This window comes from Pezoporus flaviventris, unplaced genomic scaffold (genome assembly GCF_033815535.1).
Source record: "Pezoporus flaviventris isolate CSIRO_AGI_PZ_B2104156 unplaced genomic scaffold, CSIRO_AGI_Pfla_v1 ptg000066l, whole genome shotgun sequence".
Taxonomy (NCBI): Eukaryota; Metazoa; Chordata; class Aves; order Psittaciformes; family Psittacidae; genus Pezoporus; species Pezoporus flaviventris.
The window spans coordinates 13,503,546-13,526,533 of record NW_026892614.1 but is presented as its reverse complement, the minus strand read 5'-3'; the positions used below and the strand labels follow the sequence as shown (position 1 = coordinate 13,526,533).

At 43.4% G+C, this 22,988-nt stretch overlaps 1 protein-coding gene across 4 annotated transcripts in view; it reads left to right on the top strand.

Moving 5' to 3' along the window:
* LOC133278478 (TAF5-like RNA polymerase II p300/CBP-associated factor-associated factor 65 kDa subunit 5L) overlaps positions 1-22,988 on the top strand; it is a 50,977-nt gene that overhangs the window by 21,995 nt on the left and 5,994 nt on the right. For 2 of the 4 annotated variants that reach the window (XR_009746570.1, XM_061471283.1), the window contains exons 6-11: positions 14,069-14,269; positions 14,628-14,830; positions 17,124-17,258; positions 18,835-18,981; positions 19,533-19,668; positions 22,800-22,895. Coding sequence is in view for 3 of the 4 variants with exons in the window: in XM_061471283.1 (XP_061327267.1) it covers positions 14,069-14,269; positions 14,628-14,830; positions 17,124-17,258; positions 18,835-18,981; positions 19,533-19,668; positions 22,800-22,895 (918 nt within the window). In the remaining variant the exon portion in view is untranslated. Of the gene's footprint in view, positions 1-898; positions 1,086-1,754; positions 2,714-14,068; positions 14,270-14,627; positions 14,831-17,123; positions 17,259-18,834; positions 18,982-19,532; positions 19,669-22,799; positions 22,896-22,988 lie in introns of those variants that run through there. The other 2 variants (XM_061471287.1, XM_061471284.1) reach the window with 2 other exon arrangements.

The following is a 22,988-nucleotide window of genomic DNA, read 5'->3' as shown; positions in this document are numbered from 1 at the left end:
ATGTCCCAAATGGTGAAATTCATCCTATTCCTTTGGATTCTGGCTCCTTTGTGAAAAGCCATCTCTTGCAAGTGTCTTTTAAATCTAAAAACATTTTACAGATGTGGTATTTCCATTAGAGATCCTTCGGGTTCGCCAAGAAAAATAAAAAGTGCTTCAGGCTACTTTGCTAACCTTGTTTCAACTGTTGTTGACTTTGTTAGTCCTCCAGGCTTAGTGGGCTCTTCAACAAAGTCCTGAAATGGCCTTCCTTCTGAGTGGTGTCTAGTTGCTTGCAGTGAGCCAGGCTCTAAAACTGTACCATTACAAGACACCAATGTGACAGTTAAATTAACTGCCCGGATGTCCCTCGCCAAAGACTATCCCATCATGCTGCATGCTAGCTATGGGGTTTATAAAAGTACTGGCTAGGAGCCCAAGCTGACTGACAGAACAATGCTCACCACACTCAGTGTATTTCAAGTACAAAATACTGGTAAAATTTGGACTGGTAATCTTTTTTAACAAATTTAAACATGCATCTGGCTTTCTGTCTGCCGGACACTGCTGTACAACAGCACCAAGCAGTGGTTGTACATACAAGGTGATATATTCCAGGTGCCTGGTTTAAGACAAGATATTATCTACTGCATCTGTTATCCTGCAGAAATATTCTCTTGGGAAGGTGAAATTACTGAACAAGGCAGCTGTGGAAGCTGTTTCTGTAACTTGGTATCATAGGTGTTACCCTATAACTGAACCATGTTTGCAAACAGGAAAAAGGATTTGCTGCATTAAGCTGAGGGTTAGACGAGGAAGACTTCTTCAGAAGCCTGCTTTATCACTAGCCCTGCTTTCCTACCTAGTCCAGATCTTTGCAGTTCCACTTAGGATATAAAAAGGTCTTCTCTTTGCATAGGTTTGTCTTCGTCAGTGAAGTCATGGTCCTCTGTTTGTGACAAGCCTGATAAAAAAAACATCTTAATATATGCAGCCAGGGGATCAGCTAAGAACCAGGACTACAAGGTATTTGGTGCTGTACAAGCATATCAGCATATCCTCTGATGCTTTGCCTGAAAACAGGAGGAAGAAACTCCACTTGAGTCGCTCTGCTGTCAAAGGTGGGAAGTCAACCTGTATTGCTACCCCAGCTCTGGAGAATGGAGTGGGAGGAGGAGCAGGAGCTATGAGTGTAAGGGCACACAACTAGGATCATGATGGTGTACACTTCTATTTCTTTGCTCTCACTTCTTCCCCTCACCCAGCAGTGAGTGAGTTTCTGTTCACACTGCTACACATCATATAGAATCATAGAATAGTTAGGGCTGGAAAGGACCTTAAGATCATCTAGTTCCAACCCCCTGCCATGGGCAGGGACACCTTATGCTAAATCATATCACCCAAGGCCTCGTCCAACCTGGTCTTGAGCACCACCAACTCCAGCAGCTTTGGTAGGGTAGCAGGGCTGGTTGGGTGGCTTTCTGAAATAATCAAGCTGCCTTCCTTGCTTGTATATTGCCTGTAAATATTTCCTTAATCAAGCCTGGGTTTTGTTTGTTCCTTTGTTTAGGGGTGGTGGTTTTGGTTTATTTGTTTAAGGGTTTTTTTCCTGTGCTTAAGGTTGTGAGGTAGGCTGTAACATAGTGAACTACCTGTTTCCATCTGAGAGAAGCCTTTGATCTTGTGATACTCTTTGGGATATCTGGGGGATATCCTGCCCCCCTCTCTAATTTAGAAGGTGCCAGATCAGACTCTACTTTCCCTTTTACTCTTAGGTAAGCAGGCTACCTAGACAGCAGTGAATGCCATAGATCTATGCAGTGGCACAGCAATGCTCCCGCTGAAGCATCCAAAGCCCAAAGGCTGCACATGAGTGTCAGGAAAGTTCCTAAAAGCAACAGATAGAGGTAGGTGGACACTAGGAAGATCAGGCTGTTAGATCAGAACCACTCTTGCTAGAAGGAGTTTCTTGGTCTCTGGACAGTAGTGATAGTACCTGTCCACTCTGATGTTTGCCTTAGGCCAGCCCTGGACCTGGCTTTGCAACAGCTAATGATGTTTCATACGTAGTTCATGGAGAGGGAAAGGACAGTGCAAATAAGGGCAAAAACTGCCACATGCTTGCTGCAGTGGTAAACTGGGGTCATGCTGTAAGACAACTCCAGATAAACAAGTGCCAGCTGCATCTGGAGAAAGGCCACTTGTCTGGCATCCAGAAAAGCATAGCAGAACTCATGCAATGACAACTTGCCCTTTAGAACTAGCACAGATCCTTCCGAAGCTGCATGTAGTCAACACCAGGAAATCAGCCAAGCCCAAACCATTAGCTTAGGCATCCTGAGGTCTGGAGTTGTGAGCACAAATGCAACCTTGTAGTATTTTAGCATAACACATCACAACTTCAACCCATTGCTGGAGTTGAAACAAGTTTGCACAGTTTTGCTCATTTTGTTTGTATTGGTGAGCAGCTTAGCTGAAGACCTTATGTGCTAGACTGACTGCTGCTGCTTTTGCCATTTTTGCTTAGGGCAATAGCAAAGCAACATGGTAAACAAACTGGAAAAGAATAGCCAGAATTTTAGGTGCTCTCTCCCCTCCTGGCAACTCCACTCCATTAGTGCAAATATTTCCCGACCACTTAGGATGACTGTATAACCATCTGTGAGTTTGGGGGTGGTTGTGGTGTTTTACACTGCTTTTCCCCAGAAGCAAAGCCTAAACCAAACTGGAACATAAAGCTCTGCTGCATCTGAACTTCCCTGTTTATGTCTGGATGGATTGTTTTATTGTGATAATGTGGTGCTTCTTACCTGCAAAATCTTATCAAGAGATCACCTCTCCCATCTCGGTGACACCTACGTGCAGGGATGTCACAGCCATAGCCTGCACCCCTCACTGGTCGGGCTGTGTGCGTTCCTCTGGCTGGGTTGCACTGTGTCCCTGCCAGTGGAACTGCGTTGTCTCTCTTCCACCTGTGTCCTCCCCTGCATTCACTGGGTTTCCTCTCTTCACCTTCCAGCACTGTCACAGGCTTGGCAAGAGCCCCATCCCTCAGTATTGCACTCAAGTCAGAGGTTTGCTCTCTGTAGCGTGCCCCAGGCCGCAGCTGATCCCCATCCCCTGGAGATGGCTGGGGCTGGTGTGGTGGATGCGGTGCGTACCTGCGGGCAGAGGGAACAGCCCTGGCCCCCGAGGGCACCATGGCACACAACCTGCAATGGTGGGCGGCTCCCCACAGGCCACAACAGCCTCAACTAACTGTCCCTCTTATTAAAAACAAGTATCATTGTATTGGGTCTTTCCCTACTTTATAGAGTTATCTCCCAGAGTTCTGCCACAAAAAGCCTCTGTTCAGAAAACGCAGGTTTAGTCGGCCCGAGGCCGCCTAAAGGTGCTGAGCGGGCCCCCCCAAACAGAGAGAAGCGAATTAACCAGAACCACCGAAACCGCCATAAAACTGAGTGAAAGAAAGAAGGGGAGTTTGTTCGGGTCAAGATTTCCACCCCTCGCAGGGCGGAGGCCGAGGTCTCTTCTACTAAGGCCGGGCCGGGCCGCCCCGTCCCGCCAGCCTCGCCGCTCGCCCCAGGGATCGATTGGTCGCGCCTCTGCGCCAAGGGAAGCTCGGGAAAGCCGGGAGCGCCAGAAAGGTCCCCGCGGTGTTCTGCGCGGGGAGGCGGTGCGAAAAGCCGCCTCACGCTCTGCCTGGCGCGGGCTGCTGAGGGGAAGGCGCTGCGGCCCGGCCCTAACGGGAACGTTGGGTGAAGGAAGTGTTAATAGAAAGCCGGGGAAGCCTCATTCCCGGCGCCCGTGGAGCGGGGAGCCCCCACGCAGGCACTGCTCCCATGGGCCCCGCGGTGAGCGGCGTCCCCAGCGCCCGCTGGCGGGGAGGCTGGGTGTGAGAGGGGAGGAAACCCGAACGTCTCGGGTGGGGCTCCTGCCCTCGCAGCGTGGGTCCCAAAACGTTTCAACCATCCCCCGAGCGCTGTGAGGAAGGTTTATGCTGATTTATGCTCAGGTATCAAGGGAAACTGCTCCGGCAAGGTGGTGGTTTTCCCAGGGCGAGGCTCCATCCCTCAGCACCCTCGCTGGGTGTGCTAACCCCTCCAGTTCCCTAAACGCTGGGAATTTGGCTGTGTCGTTTGTATTCGTGTTTTCTCGTTTTAATATGATTTTATTAATTCACAGACTTTGAAGTGTGGTTGTTCAAGCAGTACTGTTGCAAAACACATCTCACAAGCTGATGTGAATGAAGAAGCTTGTCTCAGAGTTTCTTAGTAGAGTTGTAGGTATCACTACAGCAGACTCCACAGGGAAGTGAATAGGACTCCCAGTGGGATCAGGTCCCTGCTGTGGCTTCCAGCACTGCACAGCCTCAGGACAGCTGTATTCCAGTGACCCAGTTTCCTTAAATCATGGTTAGGGGCAGCAGGTTCTTTGGAAGATGGCTTGTACACTGAGCAGTAATACGTGAAGAGGGCAGGACCAGGGAAAGGCTGTTCATATAGATCTGGTAGGCTCTGGTCTGAGTGTGGGCATGTAAGCCATGTTCGTATGGATCCTGTAGCCGCTAACCTATGGGGTAGGTGCATGGTGTCTCTACAGGCAGTTCTCCTCTGGCTGGGGGCTTTCTCTTGTCCAGACCAAGACCAAACCCAGGGACAGAGGCCAGCAAGGCCTGAAGGCCAGCCTGAGCTAGCCTCCCCTGGTGTGACCCGCGCGGGCCAGGGAAGGAGGAGCAGGGAAAGGGGGCACGGTTCCCGCTTCCTTCTCCCGGGGCGGGTGCCTGAACTCCGGGCCCTGAATCAAGTGGAGCTCTGCTGCTACTGGGGAGGGCAGGGCAGGCCCAGGCCCTGTCGCCGACCTCTCCGGAAGCCGGGCGGTGGCAGACGGCGCTGGCCGGCTGCTGAGGCGCGGCCCGGTGGTCGGGAGGAGGCCAGCAACCGCGGCCTTATCAGCTCGCCGCAGGCCGGCAAGGGCCTGGGCCGGTGGCCCATGGGCGGCGGCGGCGACGACTCGGAGGCGCCTCCTCCTGCCGCAGACCCGCGCGGCGGGGACCGGCTGCAGTAGCAGCAGCGCCGCCGCCTCGGCTCCGCCGCGCCTGCCGCATGGCGGGCTACGCGCCGCGCCTGCCCTGGCTGCTGCCGCTGCTGCGGCGGGCGGCACCGCCCCCCTGGGCCCGGGCCGCCGGTGGTGCCTCCGGCCTCCGCGCCCCGCTGCGCCCAGCCAACAGGTGCGGGACGGCCTCCCCGTTGCCACCGCCGCTGCTGGTGCCGGTCGCGCCGTCATGCCGCCGCCTCCTTTTCCCTCCCGGGGCGGCCGGCAGCGGCCCGCGCTTCCTTAGCGCCGCCGCGGGAGCGGAGCCTCCGGCGCCGCCGCCGCCGCCGCCACGGGGGGCCGCGGGCACCTCGACGCGCTTTGAGGCTCGGAGGCTGCTGGCCCTGGCGCACCCCGAGCGCTGGAGACTGACAGGTACCGGCCTCGGTCCGAGGCTGCCGCCCCGAGAGCCGGCCTGGGGCTTTGTCCGAGCGCGGAAGGGGCGGGGGGGAATCGCAGGGCTGCCCTGGACCCGGCAGGGTGTTCCAGGAGCAGACGCGGGCGGCGGGCCCACGCGCTGCAGGGCGGGGGTTCCTGCCCCGCCGCCCGCCTGCACCGGGCACTGCCCGGAGCGGCCGTAGTCGCAGTGAAGAACGTCGTGTTTCCCTCCCGGACAGGCACATAGGACAGCATCTGAGCCCAACGTGGAATCTTTGAGCGACTGTTCGATACGTGTAGAAAGCTGAAAACATGCATTCCCTGCCACCCTTACCATATGTTAGTTTGTGGTTGTTTTGAAAGGAAGCAAAAGTTTGGGAAGTTACAGAACTCCTCCCTTTTTGCCAGTACTGTTGGTTAATGCCTCTGTGCGTGTTCAGTGCTGGCTTCACAGGCAGCCTCCAATAAACTTGGGCCTGAGACTATACAGAATGAAGTAAAAATGGGAACCCTGAGCTTATTAAAAAAAAAAAAAATTGGAGCTCTGTCTCCCAGGAATTTAACCTAAAGCTTTTGTAGGATGCTTTAAAAACTATTTATTTAATTTTAGAGTCTCTATGGCGAAGGCGATGCCGTGGTTGTATAAATTGTGCCCTTAAGAGTGGTATTATCTACGAAGAGTAGGAACGAACTTTTCTGGATATTGGTTCTCATGGGGATAACAGTATTACAGTTGTTAGTAAGAAGCCATTATTACATGGTTTCATTTTTTATTACCAGGAATAACAAATGTACGTGAAATACCTTCTGGGTGGTTGTATGGAAATCACATCTGGCCGTTGTATCTAAAATATGTTAAAATATGTTCCATTTTGTTCCTATTGCATCTTTATACTGAGAATTAAAAACTAAGTACTTCTGTTTTCCCTTCATTCAGAGAAAGAGGAGGGTTAATGGTTTCACTGCATGGAACAATGAACCAAGGGTAAAATATTTAATTTCCTCTTCAAGTCCACATAACCAGTAAGCAAATGCTGTGGGATCTCTTAAGAGTCTTACAGGTGCTGTTTTGTTCTGCAAGAAAGTTGAGCTTTTCCAGGTCTTCCGCATTTTATATACCCAGTAGTTGGTAACATAGGTGTCTAGCATTACCACTGTGAAGTGATAGAAATATTTTCTGTTATCCCACGTGCTGTAGGTCATGATATCCTGCTCATTGAAATTGTGCATTAAAATCCACGGTCACATAAGGTGAGTTGCAGTGATGGCGTGGGAAGCAGAGGGTTTTTTATAAGGAAGTTGAGCAAGATGAGGTTCACCCACTTGGTCTGGTGGGGAAATGGTGTCAGCTGGGGAGGTGCAGGTACAGAGGTGAAGGTGACCTGCTCCAGTTGTGACTGGCACCAGGAAACAGTCATATCTTGTTTTAGGCAGGATCTCTTCACCATCTGCTGGCTCGGGATGAAGTGGTGTGCTCTGGCTGCGAGTTCCAGTGTGCTGGCACGCAGCACCTCTTGCTGTGCTCTTCTTGTATAAGGAGGTTCTGACCCTCTGGAGGCTCTTGGGAATGAAAATAAATGTCCCAGATACCATACTGTCAAAAAAAAACCACACCCCAAAACCCAAGGATCAGTGTAATGTGTTCCATGTTTCCATGTTTCATACCCAGTTACACTTCGAGCCATGTAGAGTTGCAAATACATTTTTAATGGAACATGTGTGTTAAATTTTGTTTTTCCAATTTAAAGCGGTAAAAAGATGGCTAAATACTATGATGGGAATTTGCTCTCAGTACCCAGTTTGTATAGTGAAATTAGGGGTTTGTGAATTCTGCTTAACAAAGGAGAGAAGTAATTTTAGGAGTTCTCTGGCTGATCCTGTACAGTCAGGTCAGGTAAACTTGTGTCTTCAATTAAATTCAATTCCCAGGGAAGAGGACAGGGCTATTGTTGAAGTTATTAAATCCTGCTCTGTGCATGAGGCCACAAAAAGTGCCTTTTCAAAATGATCCCTTTTATTTCCTCCTGCCTCCTCCTTTTTTCCCTTGTGAGAATCTGTCTTTTGCTCTTTATCCAAACCACACTCAAAGGAAACAACAGTTCTATTGAATTGTAAAGTAAGCACAAAGAATTCTGAAATTTTTAATCCAGTAGCAAAGTATGCCCTTTCCTTGTGCAACACTCCCTGTGCACTGGGTAAGGCTGTTTTGTACACAGGTCTTCTCTACACATGTGCAAGAAATATTATTTCAGAAGTTTTATATTAGCATTTGGAGCACAATTAGTAGTAGTTGTTTTCCTATAGGTTGAAATTTGCCATGAAATTAGAAGAGCACTGCTTTATTCGTAATCTGCTTTTGCTGTATTTTAAAGTTACACCACATCATGCATTTTCTCATCCCTGAACGATAAATACTGGATTGCTGTTGGTGTATCTTTTAGTTTCTAATAAGCAATAAATGCCTATAAAAATAACTCTTAAAGGCAGTAAGTTGTACCTCAGACTACCTGTTTTTTAGGTGTATTCTTTGCAATGTAGTTGGGAAACTGTTTTGATAATTAGGGATGATTGGGGTAGTGAGCAACTTGATTTTTTTTTTTTTTTTACATCTACTGATGTAGAACACATCAACTGTGAGTATTGCTACTAGAAAGTCATGCTTTCAGTTATTTGTACTTATACAGGCTGACATTTCTTAGGTGAAACACTTGAGTATCTTTGAAAACTTCAGTTATTTTAGGAAATGAAATTGGACAGATAATATGTATTTAGTTTGTAGTAACACGGTTTCATTTTGAAACTTGTTCTTCCAGGCTTTGTAGCTTAAGTCTGACCATCAGCAGGCAATCCATGCACTGTTAAGGATATGTTTTATCCCCTCCATTTAAAAATTACTTAAAGGCAGACGATTGCATCTCTGAAGAATCAGTTTTCATATACCCATTTGTACCATTCCACCCATGACAGCAAATATGATTAGTTCTATAGTGTGCGCAATGGGAAGGAAGTTAATGGGAGCAGAGGTGGGGCATAGAGTCACTGGAGTACCCTGCTCTTTGGAAGCTGGCTTGAACCCCATTGTTGTAAATCTTGCTGTTTCTATGCAGTGACCCAGGAGCTGGGAAATCCTTGGCCAAAATTTGGGTTGACCTCGCCAGTACATATATGTGGTTCACTGGGTTTTATTACTGTATTTAGTTACTGTAAAGTGGTTCTGCTCATCTGAAAGCAACTCAACAACCACACTGGACTTGAATTTTCTGAAGGCAATTCTTGTGGTTTTAAAATCTGTGTGGTATATGAAGGGGTTCTTTACTGACCGTTTTCTCATGTGCAGCATGCCTTTTCTAGAAGTCTAATAGGGGTTTTTTGTTGCCTCTTCCCATAATTTTCCTATTGATTTTGTCAGTATTTGGTATGAAACTCACAAAAGGTCCAAGCAGCCCTGTAGCTCTGTCACAAAAATATTGCTTTTCTGTGGCTAGCTGGTGGCAGTCCCTTACTTCAATTTGGTGGTGAACTGTTAATGGAGCTACTTTGGTAAAAGACATTGCAGAAGTAGCAGCTGCTGACCACTGTGATCAGCTAGGTGCTTACAACTTAATTCCTCTGCAGAATGTTTCTGCTACACTATTTGTGTAAATTGTGAAGATAGAGGGAATTGTAGCTAGATTTGTCTGACATAGAGACTGTCTTCTGCGCAAGATAAACACAAACAACTTAAAGGCTTTAATTGTAAAGGCATGGTAAAAACGTAAAAAAAGAAGCTGTACTCACCCTGCAAAACGAGGGTTATTTTAGTACTTTCCAGAGTTTGGTGATTGGAAACTTAGTTTGATGGCTTTTTATGGCTGAGGAAAATCAGTGTCATGAGGAAATGCAGTAGAAATTTTGAAATATGTTGTCTCTGAAACAAATTACAGTTTTTAAATGTCTTCAACTGAACTCTGTGAGTGTGTAATTAATGATTTATGCTGTTTTAACATGGTGTGATAAAATACAGGAATTAGTAGTGTTTTTCTACTTTTCCTGAGTGAGCTCTGTGCTTCTACTGAGTCTGAACTGCAGACTGGTGCATTGTCCTGAAACAGTAGTCCAGGGAAGCTGTTGAAAACATTCTTTCTGAAGAGAAAGTGATGCTACTTGCTTGCAGGCAGAGTCAAGCCTCCATCTTTGCTTTCAAGTGGAGGTTTTGCACTGCTCTGCCTATGGCTTCCATCAGGCTGCGTGCCATGCTGCCTTTTCCTCCAGTTCTCCTGTGCAAAGCAGCAGTCTTATTTGCTCTTGCTTTTTGGGGGCTTCTAGTCACTGTGTGCTGCTCTGCCTGGAAGGACATGTCTATGGTTAAATATCTTCTCTGAAACCTGTTTTGAGAATCCTTCTATAGCCTGCTCTAGGAAGGCTCCTTGGTACTTTGATTGCTCCATAGCAGAAGGAATCCTGGCAGGTCTGTCCTGTTTGATCATAGAGGCGTTACTGAGGAGCTACTAAGAGTGACTTCTGTCAATCACGGACACCTTGTGACTCAAAGAGCAGCCTTTCTTCAAGGTGATCGACTTCTCCCATAAATTGCATCATATAAAGGTTCTGAGCATAAGGGATGCCACCAGCTGCTTTTCTGGGGCTCATTCCTATGATGGTATCTTGCTGTGCCCTCCAACCCCTGGACACCGGTTTTGTTCTTGAGATATTATCTCAAAAGTATTGTCTGTCTTGGTTGTTGCCTTGAAGCAGTTTTCTGCAACTGTTAATTTCTCCAAACTGTTGTATAATCCTGGTCAGTCAGATGATCCATAGTATGCTATGAGTAGTCTTGAAGATACTTTCAGTGAGTTGTGTAACTGAATTGTTGTTGTACCAAAGAAAACAGTCTTTACCATGTGAAAACCTGAACTGCTCTTTTTGTGCTTAAAAAAAACCCTCAATGAAACAAAATTAAAACCACTGCAAATTCAATAACCACATCAATCTGTCTATAGAATATTCCTATAAACATTTTCTAAAAACTGTTGTCATCACTGGAAATAGTAGCTTGCAAGATTCAGTATATTGACAGTACCTGCAAGATAAGACAACTCCACTCAAAAAGCAAGCTAGCAGCTTTCCAAAATGCACCAGGAGTGTGTTATACAGCCATGCTATTGGACATGAACCGTATTTTTCTCTGAGCACAGTATTACAGTTCTTCTTAATAATGTAAGGAGGATGATTCCCAAAGGTTCTTCTTGCATAATAATAGGTGCAGTCCAAATATCATGTAAGGATTTACTTTAACACAGAAAGAAAACCACACCACTCATACCTAACCTAGAACCATACAGAACATCCTTAAGTGCTTACAAAGTACTCAGGAAGACTATTCTGTCTTGAAATAACTATTTGCAGAACTGACTTCACAGGGTTGATACCAGTCCTTCAACATCCCTATATTAATCCAAAACAAATTCCTTGTGGGCCAGGGTTCACCAAATGGAAATGGAATTTACCTAACCAATAAATGTAAAATGTATCATCACTGCATCTTCCTTCCAGGAAATAATAACTGAGGTTAAATATTTATGCATTTGTGTTTAAAAAGTCCTTTCTCCGACAGGCTTGCAAGTATTTTTTGGCTTTGTATGCTTCCACATACTGTACTGGGTGAGGAGGATACTCTGGTAAGAACCAGCAAAATTAGAAACTTTCACTTCCTTGGCAGTATTCTTGCGTGTAGAAAATTGGTTTATGACTCGTTGGAGTCACTTAGTCCATGTTCTGCTGACAGGTTTCTCATAGCTCTGCCTAGTTACTGCTTGTAAACATCCTGGTTTACCAGCTGGTGACCAGTTCCTTGTCCCCAAAATACATCTACTGTGGAATGAAGCTGCATTATCTGCTGTCAAGAAGCAAGCCCACATTAGCCTTAACCAAGAGAATGCTGATCTTCATAGTGATAAAGGCATTGCTTTGTGCGATGATCTGGATTTCTGATCACTGCTGAGCTGCAGCTGGAGACAGCTTGTCTTGTCTTTGCTTCTGTTGCCATTTTGACGTAGCCCTGGTTTTATCAATTCCACTGATCTGCCTCACATTTTCTTTATTTTCATCTCACAGCCTACAAAACAAATTGATTCTAAAACATAAAACTTCCAAAATACTCTCTTGTTTAACATAATTCTCTAGTTAACAGAGTAAGCTATGTGAAACTAATACTGTAAAGTTTACTGTGACCTTTTGTTCTGTCAGTAACAACCTTCAGTGTCCCAGAAGTGTCTTCATGTATCTGGTTGCTGAACACCTCGTACTCCTCCCTTTAGCCAATTATCATAATGACAACTCTTCTTTGAGTGAGGAGATAGGATGTTTGCTGGTTCCTGTTTCTTCAATTAGCCAACAATTTAAAAAAAAATAGCAACACTGTGGTATCCGTGCTATTTTCTAGTTGTTCTGGTATAATCCAAGTGAGAGTTTCAATTAGGGAACCTTATTTTGGATGTGATTTGGGATTAAATTTATAAAGATAGCTATATTGCTTAAGGGCAAAATTATAAATGACATCTGGATTATATAAATTTCTTCTTCAGGACTGCATTGGTCTGATACATTATTGACACTTTGTCTAATGTTGAAGTAGCTCAGTAGTCTTCAGTTTGTTTTATGTACTAGTGTTTGATTTCAGTTGAATTGAGGCTGGTGGAAGTAATTACAATGAAACCCATGTTCGTTTGAAGAATAGCTGGAGATAAATCCAAGCCAGGAAGGCTGTACCACTGGAGAGAGCCATGCAGGATTTTTAGCCATGCAGCCCTCTTCCTTCAGTGGATATTTATAGGTGCAGCTCATCTGTCCATTTCCATCCATAACAGAAATTGTTATGGATGAATTGGACTAGTGGAGACTGAGCTGCTCTGCGGCACTGTGCTTACAAGCGATGCTTTTGACCATGTCCAGCTGCCTTTATAGACCAGCTTTTCTTCATAGGAGATGGCCTGCCTTTTGTTGGGTTTTTCCTACTGCTTCATAGCTTGGATCACTAGTGCAGCCAGGTTGTTAACAGGGTCACTCTTTTGAAGTTTTATGTAGTAAACAATATGATTATGAGATGTGGCTGTGACTTGGACCATGGATGTTTGCAGCAGGAAGTCTTTCCCTTACTACTATGGCTTCTTACAGTTTCTGTAGGTTCAAGTTAAAGATCCTAGTCCTTTATTTTTTATGTGCTTGCTGGCCTTACTGTAACACAAGGGAAAGATTGCAAACAAATCTTGAATAGGATCCGCAGGCAGCAGATTGAATGCAAAAGGAAGGGTAGAGCTTGTTTGGGCAGTGTGTGCAGCTCTCCCAGCACTGCTGTGGGGCCCTGCAGTGAAGATGCAGAGAAGTGTTTGTTTCAGGTGATAGAGGGTATGCATGTTTGGTACCCTGAATTCTTAATCATAAATACACAGCTGTGTTTATACTTCAAGTAAAAATGGAAACAAAGCTTCCCATGTGTTTGTGGAGATGGTAAGAGGCATCAAACCTTCTGTGACAGATGTTAGAAATACTGCTTACAGTAATGCACTGCTGGAAGGCTCTGCTGTCTTCCTCATAGAAGGATACAAGCTCAGTAGAATGAAACACTTGGGCAACTTCAGGATTTTCAGTACAGTGTCTTTTTGCCTTTAAAGGCATTACCTGCTTGTATTTTGTAGCAATCCTGCGAATGGTTGCTTTAGGTGTGGGGCTGGCTGTTGGAAGATCATGCTGTATAAATAGCATTGTTTGTTGTGGTTCAGTGGTTTCATATCAAGTTTTTTCAGTTTTCAATTAAGATGGGATTTTTCCTAGTTCTCAGCCTTCCAACCTGGGCTTGCCTTTTCAGAATCAAGCTGTGTTCTTGGCTCAAGAAATTGCTTTGCAGAGGAAAGTTCAAAAGGCTAAGTCTTGGTCTAGTGTGATTTTCATACTCTGTGATACATCTTCAGACATCTACACAGGTTGCTCCATGAGTGACCTTGCAACTGGAATTCAGGAGTTCTGCTCAACAATGCACGTGCTTATAAATCAAACTTACTCTATTTTTCTTATAGACCAACAACAGTAAAGAGTAAAATAAAACAAATGTATATAAATTTTGCCAGTCAAGAGTAAATGTAGTGCTTTTTTGTTGTTCTCTCCCCCCCAATAAAATTGCATGTTTTAGTTCTCAGATCAGAACTTCAGTCCATTGCTGTATCAGAAATAGGCAGTTGGAAGCTTTAATACAGTAACAAGCATGCATAATAAAACCCAGAGAATACAGGAGCTGAAGGACTGTGTGGGATATGTGGAAAAGGTGGTAACTGTTAATGGTCTCTAAGGATGACATCTCTGAAAAGTTAACCTTGTTGGATGGTGGTGTGGAGGGTTAGACAAGAGAAGTAATTGCAGGACTTTGACTGTATACAGAGGCTTTCAGAATCTTAAAATGTGCCTTGCCTAATTTAATTTATATAGTGACTTAAAATACCACATTCAGAACTGGGCCTAAAAGAAGGCTGATTATTTAAAGTGGCACTCTCAAGCTTAATAGAAATTTCAAGTGAAGAAATATGTACTATTAATGATCTTGCAAATTCAGAATAATTTTCCTTTCCTTTTCCTTGTTGAATTGCAGCTGCTGTTGGCTTTCTGACAGTTTCCAGTGTCATTACCATGTCAGCCCCTTTCTTTCTGGGGAAAGTTATTGACATCATTTATACAAATCCCAGCGAAGATTTCACGGACAGCCTGACCAGCCTGTGTGCCTTGCTGAGTGGAATCTTTTTATGTGGTGCTGCTGCTAATGCTACTCGTGTCTACCTCATGCAGACTGCAGGTAAAAGTAGAAGCAAAAAGCACTACTGAGAATCATCTTAATCATCTTTTTTTTCACAGAGTCAGGATATCTAATAATCTAAAATAAGATCTTGGCACTGGCTGAGAGATCCTCTTGGAATCAGTAGCTTTTTACCAGATCAAAGGTAAACTAATAGTGCAAAGATAAGGATGCTGGAGTAATTGTTCGTTTTTATTTACTGTTACAAGACATCTCAAAGCTCACTCTCTTCTGGTATATTAAAAATCTGTAACGAGACTTGTTCAGTGCTGCATAATCTTGTGATTTTTATGTTGTTGGTATCTGTGTGTATCATGATCCTTGTGTGCCATGCTTAACTGGCTTCCGTTTCCAACAGGACAAAGAATTGTGAAACGTTTGAGAGCAACCATGTTCTCCTCTATTCTGAAGCAAGAAATTGCTTTCTTTGACAAGACGAGAACAGGAGAGCTGATAAACCGCTTATCTTCAGATGCAGCCCTCTTGGGCCGTTCAGTGACTGAAAACCTTTCAGATGGGCTCAGGGCAGGAGCGCAAGTATCTGTGGGGGTTGGAATGATGGTATGGTGGTCTCTTCCCTGCTTGTCACTTCTTGTAGTTTCAAGTTTGTTTCAGTCATATTAGGCAATGTGTGAGTGTGATTCAGTCCAGAAAGTGTTGTGTGATCTTTGATACAAGTATATTTCACTGGTTATCCACTGTAACTTTTATGTACTGCTTTGCAACAGATGATGTGCCTGTAGCCACTTGATGTTTACTCACAAGCCAAAATATGGGTAATGAAGGTTTCAAATTAACTACCGTTGCTGCCCAAATTTATCAAGGAAAGTATAGCAGACAAATAGCTTAACTGTTCTTACTGAGCAACTGGTCTAGTGGAAAGTGTCCCTGCTCTTGGCAGGAACTAGATGATCTTTAAGATCTCTTCCAACCCAAACCATTCTATGATCCTCTGATATTAAAATAAATGATAAAGTTTCTGTGGCCATAGGTAAAATAGGGTGTGAAGGGCCTGATGTAAAAGTTATTGAAGTTGGTCAATTCCGGTTAAAGACTCAGTGAGCAAAGGCAGCACTGAATATCAAATTACTGGTAAGGATTTTGCAAGTGTTAGTCTTTCTGCTTTAGTCCATCAGCAAAGAATATATTTAGGTTAGAAGCATGTTAATGAAGGCTTCAGTGCACTGCATGTGCAATACTCCTTGGTGGTCAGTTAGTTTACTTAAAAATTTGATTTCCCTGCATGTTTTCTGTGGTATGAATTTTGCTATGCTTATCTGAGAAAAGATACATCGGTGGAAATTATCTTAAGTGAGAGTGTAGTAATTCCTGCTGTCTACCTGGAGTTAAAAACAGATAGCAAAAAATCTTCTCATAAAAATAATCTTCCAATATTGATGCTCTCGTGAGACCTCACCTGGAGTATTGTGTGCAGTTCTGGTGTCCTCAACATAAAAAGGACATGGAACTGTTGGAACAAGTCCAGAGGAGGGCCACGAGGGTGATCAGGGGACTGGAGCACCTCCCATATGCTGGGGAAGTCGGGGCTGTTCAGCCTGGAGAAGAGAAGGCTGCGTGGAGACCTCATAGCAGCCTTCCAGTATCTGAAGGGGGCTATAAGGATGCTGGGGAGGGACTCTTCATTAGGGACTGTAGTGACAGGACAGGGGGTAATGGGTTAAAACTTAAACAGGGGAAGTTTAGATTGGATGTAAGGAGGAAATTCTTTCCTGTTAGGGTGGTGAGGCACTGGAATGGGTTGCCCAGGGAGGTTGTGAATGCTCCATCCCTGGCAGTGTTCAAGACCAGGTTGGACGAGGCCTTGGGTGATATGATTTAGTGTGAGGTGTCCCTGCCCATGGCAGAGGGGTTGGAACTAGATGATCTAAAGGTCCTTTCCAACCCTATCCATTCTATGATTCTATGATTCATTCTGTGTTTTTAGAAACTGTTAAGAGTTTCCACTGTGAAGCTTTAAAGTTTTAATACTTTGTCACAGATAAGAATTATGCCTCTCTGTAGTTATGTAAGCAAATAGAGTATAAAGTTTTATCTTACCATAGATTAAATAGAATATAAGGTATTCTGCTCAAAAATGCTGCCATGATACTGTGTTAAAAGTTGGACTATAAAAGCTTGCCCAGAAGGTTTATTATGAAATAATTATAAAGCCTGTCAAGGAAGTAATCTTTTAATTTTTCTGGAGATTTTAGTTTTCAGTACAGAAAGCAAGATGAAACGAAACCACATTAAATCTAATTTCAATGAATCTTATGAAAATAACCCATTTAGGAGCTTTGATGATGACTGTTATGAGTGATAAGGTTTTGCAACAGGAAATTAAATCTATTATTCCAGGTTATGAGCGTTCATGGGTGTTGGGGAGCACTGGTGACCTCCATCTGTTTCTCGGTTACCCAGAAGTAGTGTATGATATTTCTCTACTCAAACTTTCTGTATTACACCATCTATTTAAAAGTTGTAAAAGTGCTTTAGGAGCTATATAATACCTTATGTCTTTCAACATCCCCAAGAAATTTCCTGGTAGGTTTCTTTACTGGCAGGTTAAGATGCTTGGCTTAGACCACACAAAGAACCAGTGAGAAAGCTAGAAATGTAATCCAGACCGCTTTGCTTATAATCCTTTGTTCTAACCGTGGGACACATCCCAAATACTGTGGAGGAATGGTTATTTTGCCTGGAAGAAATAAAACATGATAAATGAAAGCATGGCAGCTCTAAATTAAAACCCTAGTAGTTTTAGAGAACTCTGGGAAGTGAAGTTGCACTTCAGTGCTCCAGTGCTGGTTTTTAATCTGAACGCTAGCCCCTGACGCATAACTTTTTCTTCTAGTTTTTTGTGTCTCCTAGCCTGGCTGCATTTGTTTTGAGCATTGTGCCACCCTTGGCTGTCCTGGCTGTGATTTATGGAAGGTACTTGCGAAAACTTACTAAATTGACCCAAGATTCTCTTGCAGAAGCAACACAGGTAATCTTTTAACAGACGCTTTCTAATTAACTTCAAAGTTGCTCTAGTGTATTTAGATTAATATCTCTGAAGAAGTTACAGATCTTCTGAAGATAATTGTACTGTTCATTGCCCCAAGCCATGCTGAGCCTGTCTGTAGTTTTGCACCTGAATAGCATGAAAGGTAAATGTCAGTAACACTTACACATAGATCTCACCAACAGCCATGCTTAGGTTGTCCATAACAATATAATATGGAGGTGCCAGGCCCTAAGAATTTGGAAACATAGGAAAGGTTAAGGAGGTTAGGCTTTAGCTTTGTGAGAGCATTAAAAAAATCAATCTATGAAGTCCTGTGTTATTTGGTACCTAGGTTTGAAAAACACTTTTCTTGGACTATGGTTATCAGTTTAAAGCCATCAGAAGCATCCTAGATGGATCTGTCTTTAAAGAAGACTTTGCTAGCAGGTCTTTCTCTGGAATGAATCTTTGATGTTTGACTTTATTGTCAGCTCTTTAATGTTTATGAAGCTTAACATTACTTAAACTTTTTTGGGCATCTTAGCACATACTCGGATAACTGGGAGGAAAATAGAGGAAGCTGTTGATACTGTTGTAGAGGAGCCTTTCTTGGGTTTGCTGACTGTGCTGAAATAATACTGCAAAGTGCTATCAGAGAATAGTAGTGATGGTGACCTTTTCCTTACAGGCTGAGGGTGGGGAAACATCATTAGAAAGCATAGAAATATAATTAGGAAAGATCTAGCTGAGACAGCCACACTTGTCAGCTGTTTTAAACTTGGGGTGTCCTTTGTAGAACTTCTGCAAATTGACTGTGCAGAAGGAAGATTAGCCCTCTTCTGCTTATCTTCCTTGTCCTGTGTTGAAGGGAAGCTCATGTCTTCATAAACTGGGTGTGGGACTTCACATGAACAAGCAATTTTAGTGTTCTGTTAAATTTTCAGGTTGAATGGGGGATGGAAGAATCAGAATTATATTTTTATATCACATACATATTTTTTATTACATATATATTTTTTTACTCACAGAAGGAGGTCTTGTTCTTTGTTATACCATCACAGTGCCTATTATCAAGTTAGCATAATAGGTTACAACTGAGGTAGTTTTAGAATTAATTGCCAGTGTTGCTTTGATCAGCTGAGTGGAATTGTTTCAGGAAATAACTGCAGGCTTTCTTGCATGATTTAATATAGAATAGTCTTTATTTTTCCTGTCCCCATCTTGTTATTGCAAGTTTTGTCTTATGTGCTTTGTTCACATCAAATTATGGTGGTTTTTTTTAACCCTACTTTTATATTTTTCTATCCCTGCTAGCATTTAAGGCAATCTTGAAGTTCTTTTTAAAACTGCCTGGTCATGCAGCTTACTTTTATCTTAATAGAATTAAAAATAAAATAAAATTGGGGGGGGGGGGGGGGGGGGGGGGGTGGAGGAGGGCATGACAAAGTTCCAGTGGTATCCAAAGGAATGTAATTGGAGATCAGTGCAGTATTATTGGTTTAACTTTCAAATGTTCTGTAATATGAGCATTCCAAATTGTGTGTCTGTGTGTGTTTTGTTCTTTGCTTTAATGTAGTTAGCTGAAGAGCGTATTGGAAACATAAGAACAGTTCGAGCTTTTGGGCATGAAGTGACTGAAATGGAAAAGTACACAACGAAAGTTGATTATGTGCTACAGCTGGCTAAGAAAGAGGCACTCGCTCGGGCAGGCTTCTTTGGAGCAGTAAGTATATTTTGGTGAAAGTAAACCAACCATGTTGTGCCAAGTGTCAGTTTAAAGTTGATGAGGATACTTATAAACCTGCAAATTAATGAAGTGCATATAAACTGAACTTACATAAAGCTGTGGGAAGACTGGACTTAAATCAGTCTAAAGGAATCTGCGGGGTGTGCAGGTGGGGGAGGAATTGCATTTTTGCAAACAGCTTGCAGTGGGTATGCTTAATAGTATCCTAAAACTGCAACGTAACTGCAGACTATCAATTCTTCTCCTTTAATAACGGTTGAGAATAATGTTTGGTTTCCTTTCCGTCTTGGGGGAAAAACCCAACCAACCAAAAAAGGAATTATTGAAACAGCTGTTGAATGCCAACTGGTTATTGCCTTGGTTTGTGTTAGAACTGGTTTTGTTCAGATTTAACCCAGTCCTCTAAAAATCTTAGATACCCCTATTGTAGGAATTCTTTTATTGGAAGGAAAATTCTGAAACAATATTTTAGAGGATGAAATTTAAGATGTATGTGACAAAATCTGCCATTTCCTCTTTTTCCTTAGAGTGGCCTTTCTGGAAACTTAATCGTCCTCTCAGTCTTATACAAAGGCGGATTATTAATGGGCAGTGCCTACATGACAGTTGGTGAACTCTCATCTTTCTTAATGTATGCTTTCTGGGTTGGAATAAGCATTGGAGGTATGGAATGAGAAAATAGATTTTCTTCAGTTCAAAGCGTTACAGTCAGTATGGGGGTGGGAGGGAAGAAACCCTTAAAAGATCTGTCTTCCTTTAAAAGTCTCTTCCAAATGATATCCAAAAAATCATACTTCTTTTTTTTTTTTTCTGAAGAGTTAATTAAAATTTATAACTTCATTTAAGCCTTCCCTTTTCCCAAGTGAATACAGGGGTTATTTATTTCAATGTGTGTATGTGATGGACGCAAATTACTTTCATTTTCTTTGGGTCTAAATGAAGACAGTTGATATTTTTTACAAAATACATGTTCGATGTTAAACATACTGTATTTAGAAAGGCTTGCAGTATTTAGCTGTAATTCAATATAGAGTGTTTTGAGCTGGAAGAGTTAAAGAAGGTGCCAACAGAACTCTACATTATGGTGTTTTCAGGTCTTCCTTATTGCCTTCTCCTTGAAGCTCAGACTGTGTAATCTACTGACCCAGAAACACACTGTTAATCTTTTTGACAGAGCAGTCTTCACTACTGCATACAGGCAAAAATGAAGATAAGGTACTTTGAACCTGACCTGATTGGAAGGGTTCTTCTTTAAAAATGAGACTGTTACTTCTGATAGACCAGCAGGGTAGTGCAATGCCGCTGTACTCTTCTAAGTCTAAGCTTGATACCATGGGAAGCACAAAGATGCACCTGAGGGCAGAATTCACAAAACCCGCTTCCTTGAATATCAAAATTCCAGTGGCCCCCATTCCAACTACTAAACCCCTTTCTTCTCTGCTTAAATCACACAAGTTTGGTCAACAGATACCTGGCACTTTGAAAACATGGGCAAAATAGTGTTAAGTAAATGAAAGATTAGGTTAGAAGCACTGATAAAAGGTAATTGAATTAACTTGTATATGCTATAAAGCCATATTTTTAAATTCTACTCCAGATTATTGAAGAATATAATTTTGCACAGAGCTGAAGTGAATGTGTCTTGCCACAAGAGGCTTGACTTCCTTGATGCCTCTATAAGGCATATAAATCTTGCAAGTGCTAAGTCTGCTTAGTGTATGTCATCAGTACATGCAGTGAACTGTGAAGCTCATTGCATAATTTGGGACTTTGCCCCTTTTTTATCTAACAGTTTGCTGAACATAGGTTATAAATATTAAAAGCATTTTCTAATTAGTATTTGCAGTCTGCATTGCATATAGTGCTTTTTCATGAGTGGTTGTGAATTTGCAAACCTCAGTGTCTGAGTCTTGAGGTGCTCCATGAGGCCTCCTCCCTCTGTGCTCCTCTCCTGTGCCCTACTCTACGATGTAGATGCTTTGGCTCTTTATTCCAACCAGATGGCTCCTCACCATGGCTAGGTGCTTTGGGTCTCAAGTTTTCAGATGGTCCTCAGCAGCAGCATGATGAAATGTCCTGCCTACACTTACAGACTCATGACCTTGTGCTGGGCTTGTTGCTCTGCAAGAATAAACCAGTAAACCTATTTTAATGTACCTTGGGTTTTCTACCCTCCTAAAATCACTGTTAGCACTATAGGCATTTTAAGGTGGAGGTAGTTTATTCTATATGTTTATTCTGTTGGAATTCAGAGATCCTGAAATTGGCTACTCTATTTTGAAAGACACACAAAAAATGAAGAAATAAGACACATTTATGTCCTACTCCATTTTTGGTTCTAGGTTGGTTTCTGGGTTTATTTCAGCCGGAAAGCCCTTCAGCCAAGCCAGCTCCAAGATGATTCACACAACTGCTAGGAGCTGGGACCCAGTACTATACGCAGGCCTTGTCTTTAGCTTTTGCCTTATCCCATAGTGTTTGACGCATGCCGTCTTGGGAGACTCATTTCTTTACGTTGTTCATTCTCCACATAACTTCTCAAACATCAGGTCCAGCTTAAGTTTTGTGCCCTCTCTCCCTGGGGCTTATTCAGCCAGGCTCCTCTGTACTAGTATAACCCTGTCTGACAAAGAACAGTGTTGAGAGTGCTCCATTCTACTGAGTGCTTTTGAAAATAGTGCAAGGTGCTACACCTGGGTCTGAGCAATCTCAGGCACAGCTACAGGTGGGGCAAAGAAGAGATTCAGAGCAGCCCTGCAGAGAAGGACTTGGGGTGTTGGTTGTTGAGAAAATGAACATGAGCTGGCAGTGTGTGCTCACAGCCCAGAAAGCCAACCGTATCTTGGGCTGCATCAAAACAAGCATGACCAGCAGGTCAAAGGGGTGATCCTGCCCCTTTACTCTGCTCTTGTGAGACCTCACCTGGAGTATTGTGTGCAGTTCTGGTGTCCTCAACATAAAAAGGACATGGAACTGTTGGAACAAGTCCAGAGGAGGGCCATGAGGATGATCAGGGGACTGGAGCACCTCCCATATGAAGATAGGCTGAGAAAGTTGGGGCTGTTCAGCCTGAAGAAGAGAAGGCTGCATGGTGACCTCATAGCAGCCTTCCAGTATCTGAAGGGGGGCTATAAGGATGCTGGGGAGGGACTCTTCATTAGAGACTGTAGTGATAGGACAAGGGGTAATGGGTTAAAACTTAAACAGGGGAAGTTTAGATTGGATGTAAGAAGGAAATTCTTTCCTGTTAGGGTGGTGAGGCACTGGAATAGGTTGCCCAGGGAGGTTGTGAATGCTCCATCTCTGGCAGTGTTGAAGGCCAGGTTGGATGAGGCCTTGGGTGACATGGTTTAGTGTGAGGTGTCCCTGCCCATGCAGGGGGGCTGGAACTTGATGATCTTAAGGTCCTTTCCAACCCTAACTATAATATGATAAATATAGCTGGTTGTATGCAAGGCTGTTTTGCTAAAGCTGGATGTTGTTCTTGCTGATAGATGGATGAAAAAGAGTTACTTTGCTTTTGAGTCTACACAAGCTTAAGTGTATTAATGTTTTCTTTTTTCTTGAGATATATTTGGTTTACAAGTACAAGTAAAAATGGTGAGTAAGGGTTATTGGTAGCTCTCGAGACTAAATGGGATTTAAATCAGCATGTTTGATAATGTTTTGGAGTAAAAGATCCCCTACACATCTGATGCTTCAATGGCTGGTGGTAAAATGTATAATGCTAATTTTGTGTCTCCTATGTCTTCCATTCCATATGGATACATAATATCATTCTGCTTTTTGTTTAGGTCTAAGTTCCTTTTATTCTGAGCTCATGAAAGGACTGGGCGCTGGTGGACGTCTGTGGGAACTTATTGAAAGGAAGCCCCAGCTTCCATTTAATGGTGGGTTCTTGTTTTTTACTATTACCATCAAACTGAACACCTGGAGAAGAGGAGGGGATCTGTGAAAAAAGCAAAGTAAATTATTTGTTCTAG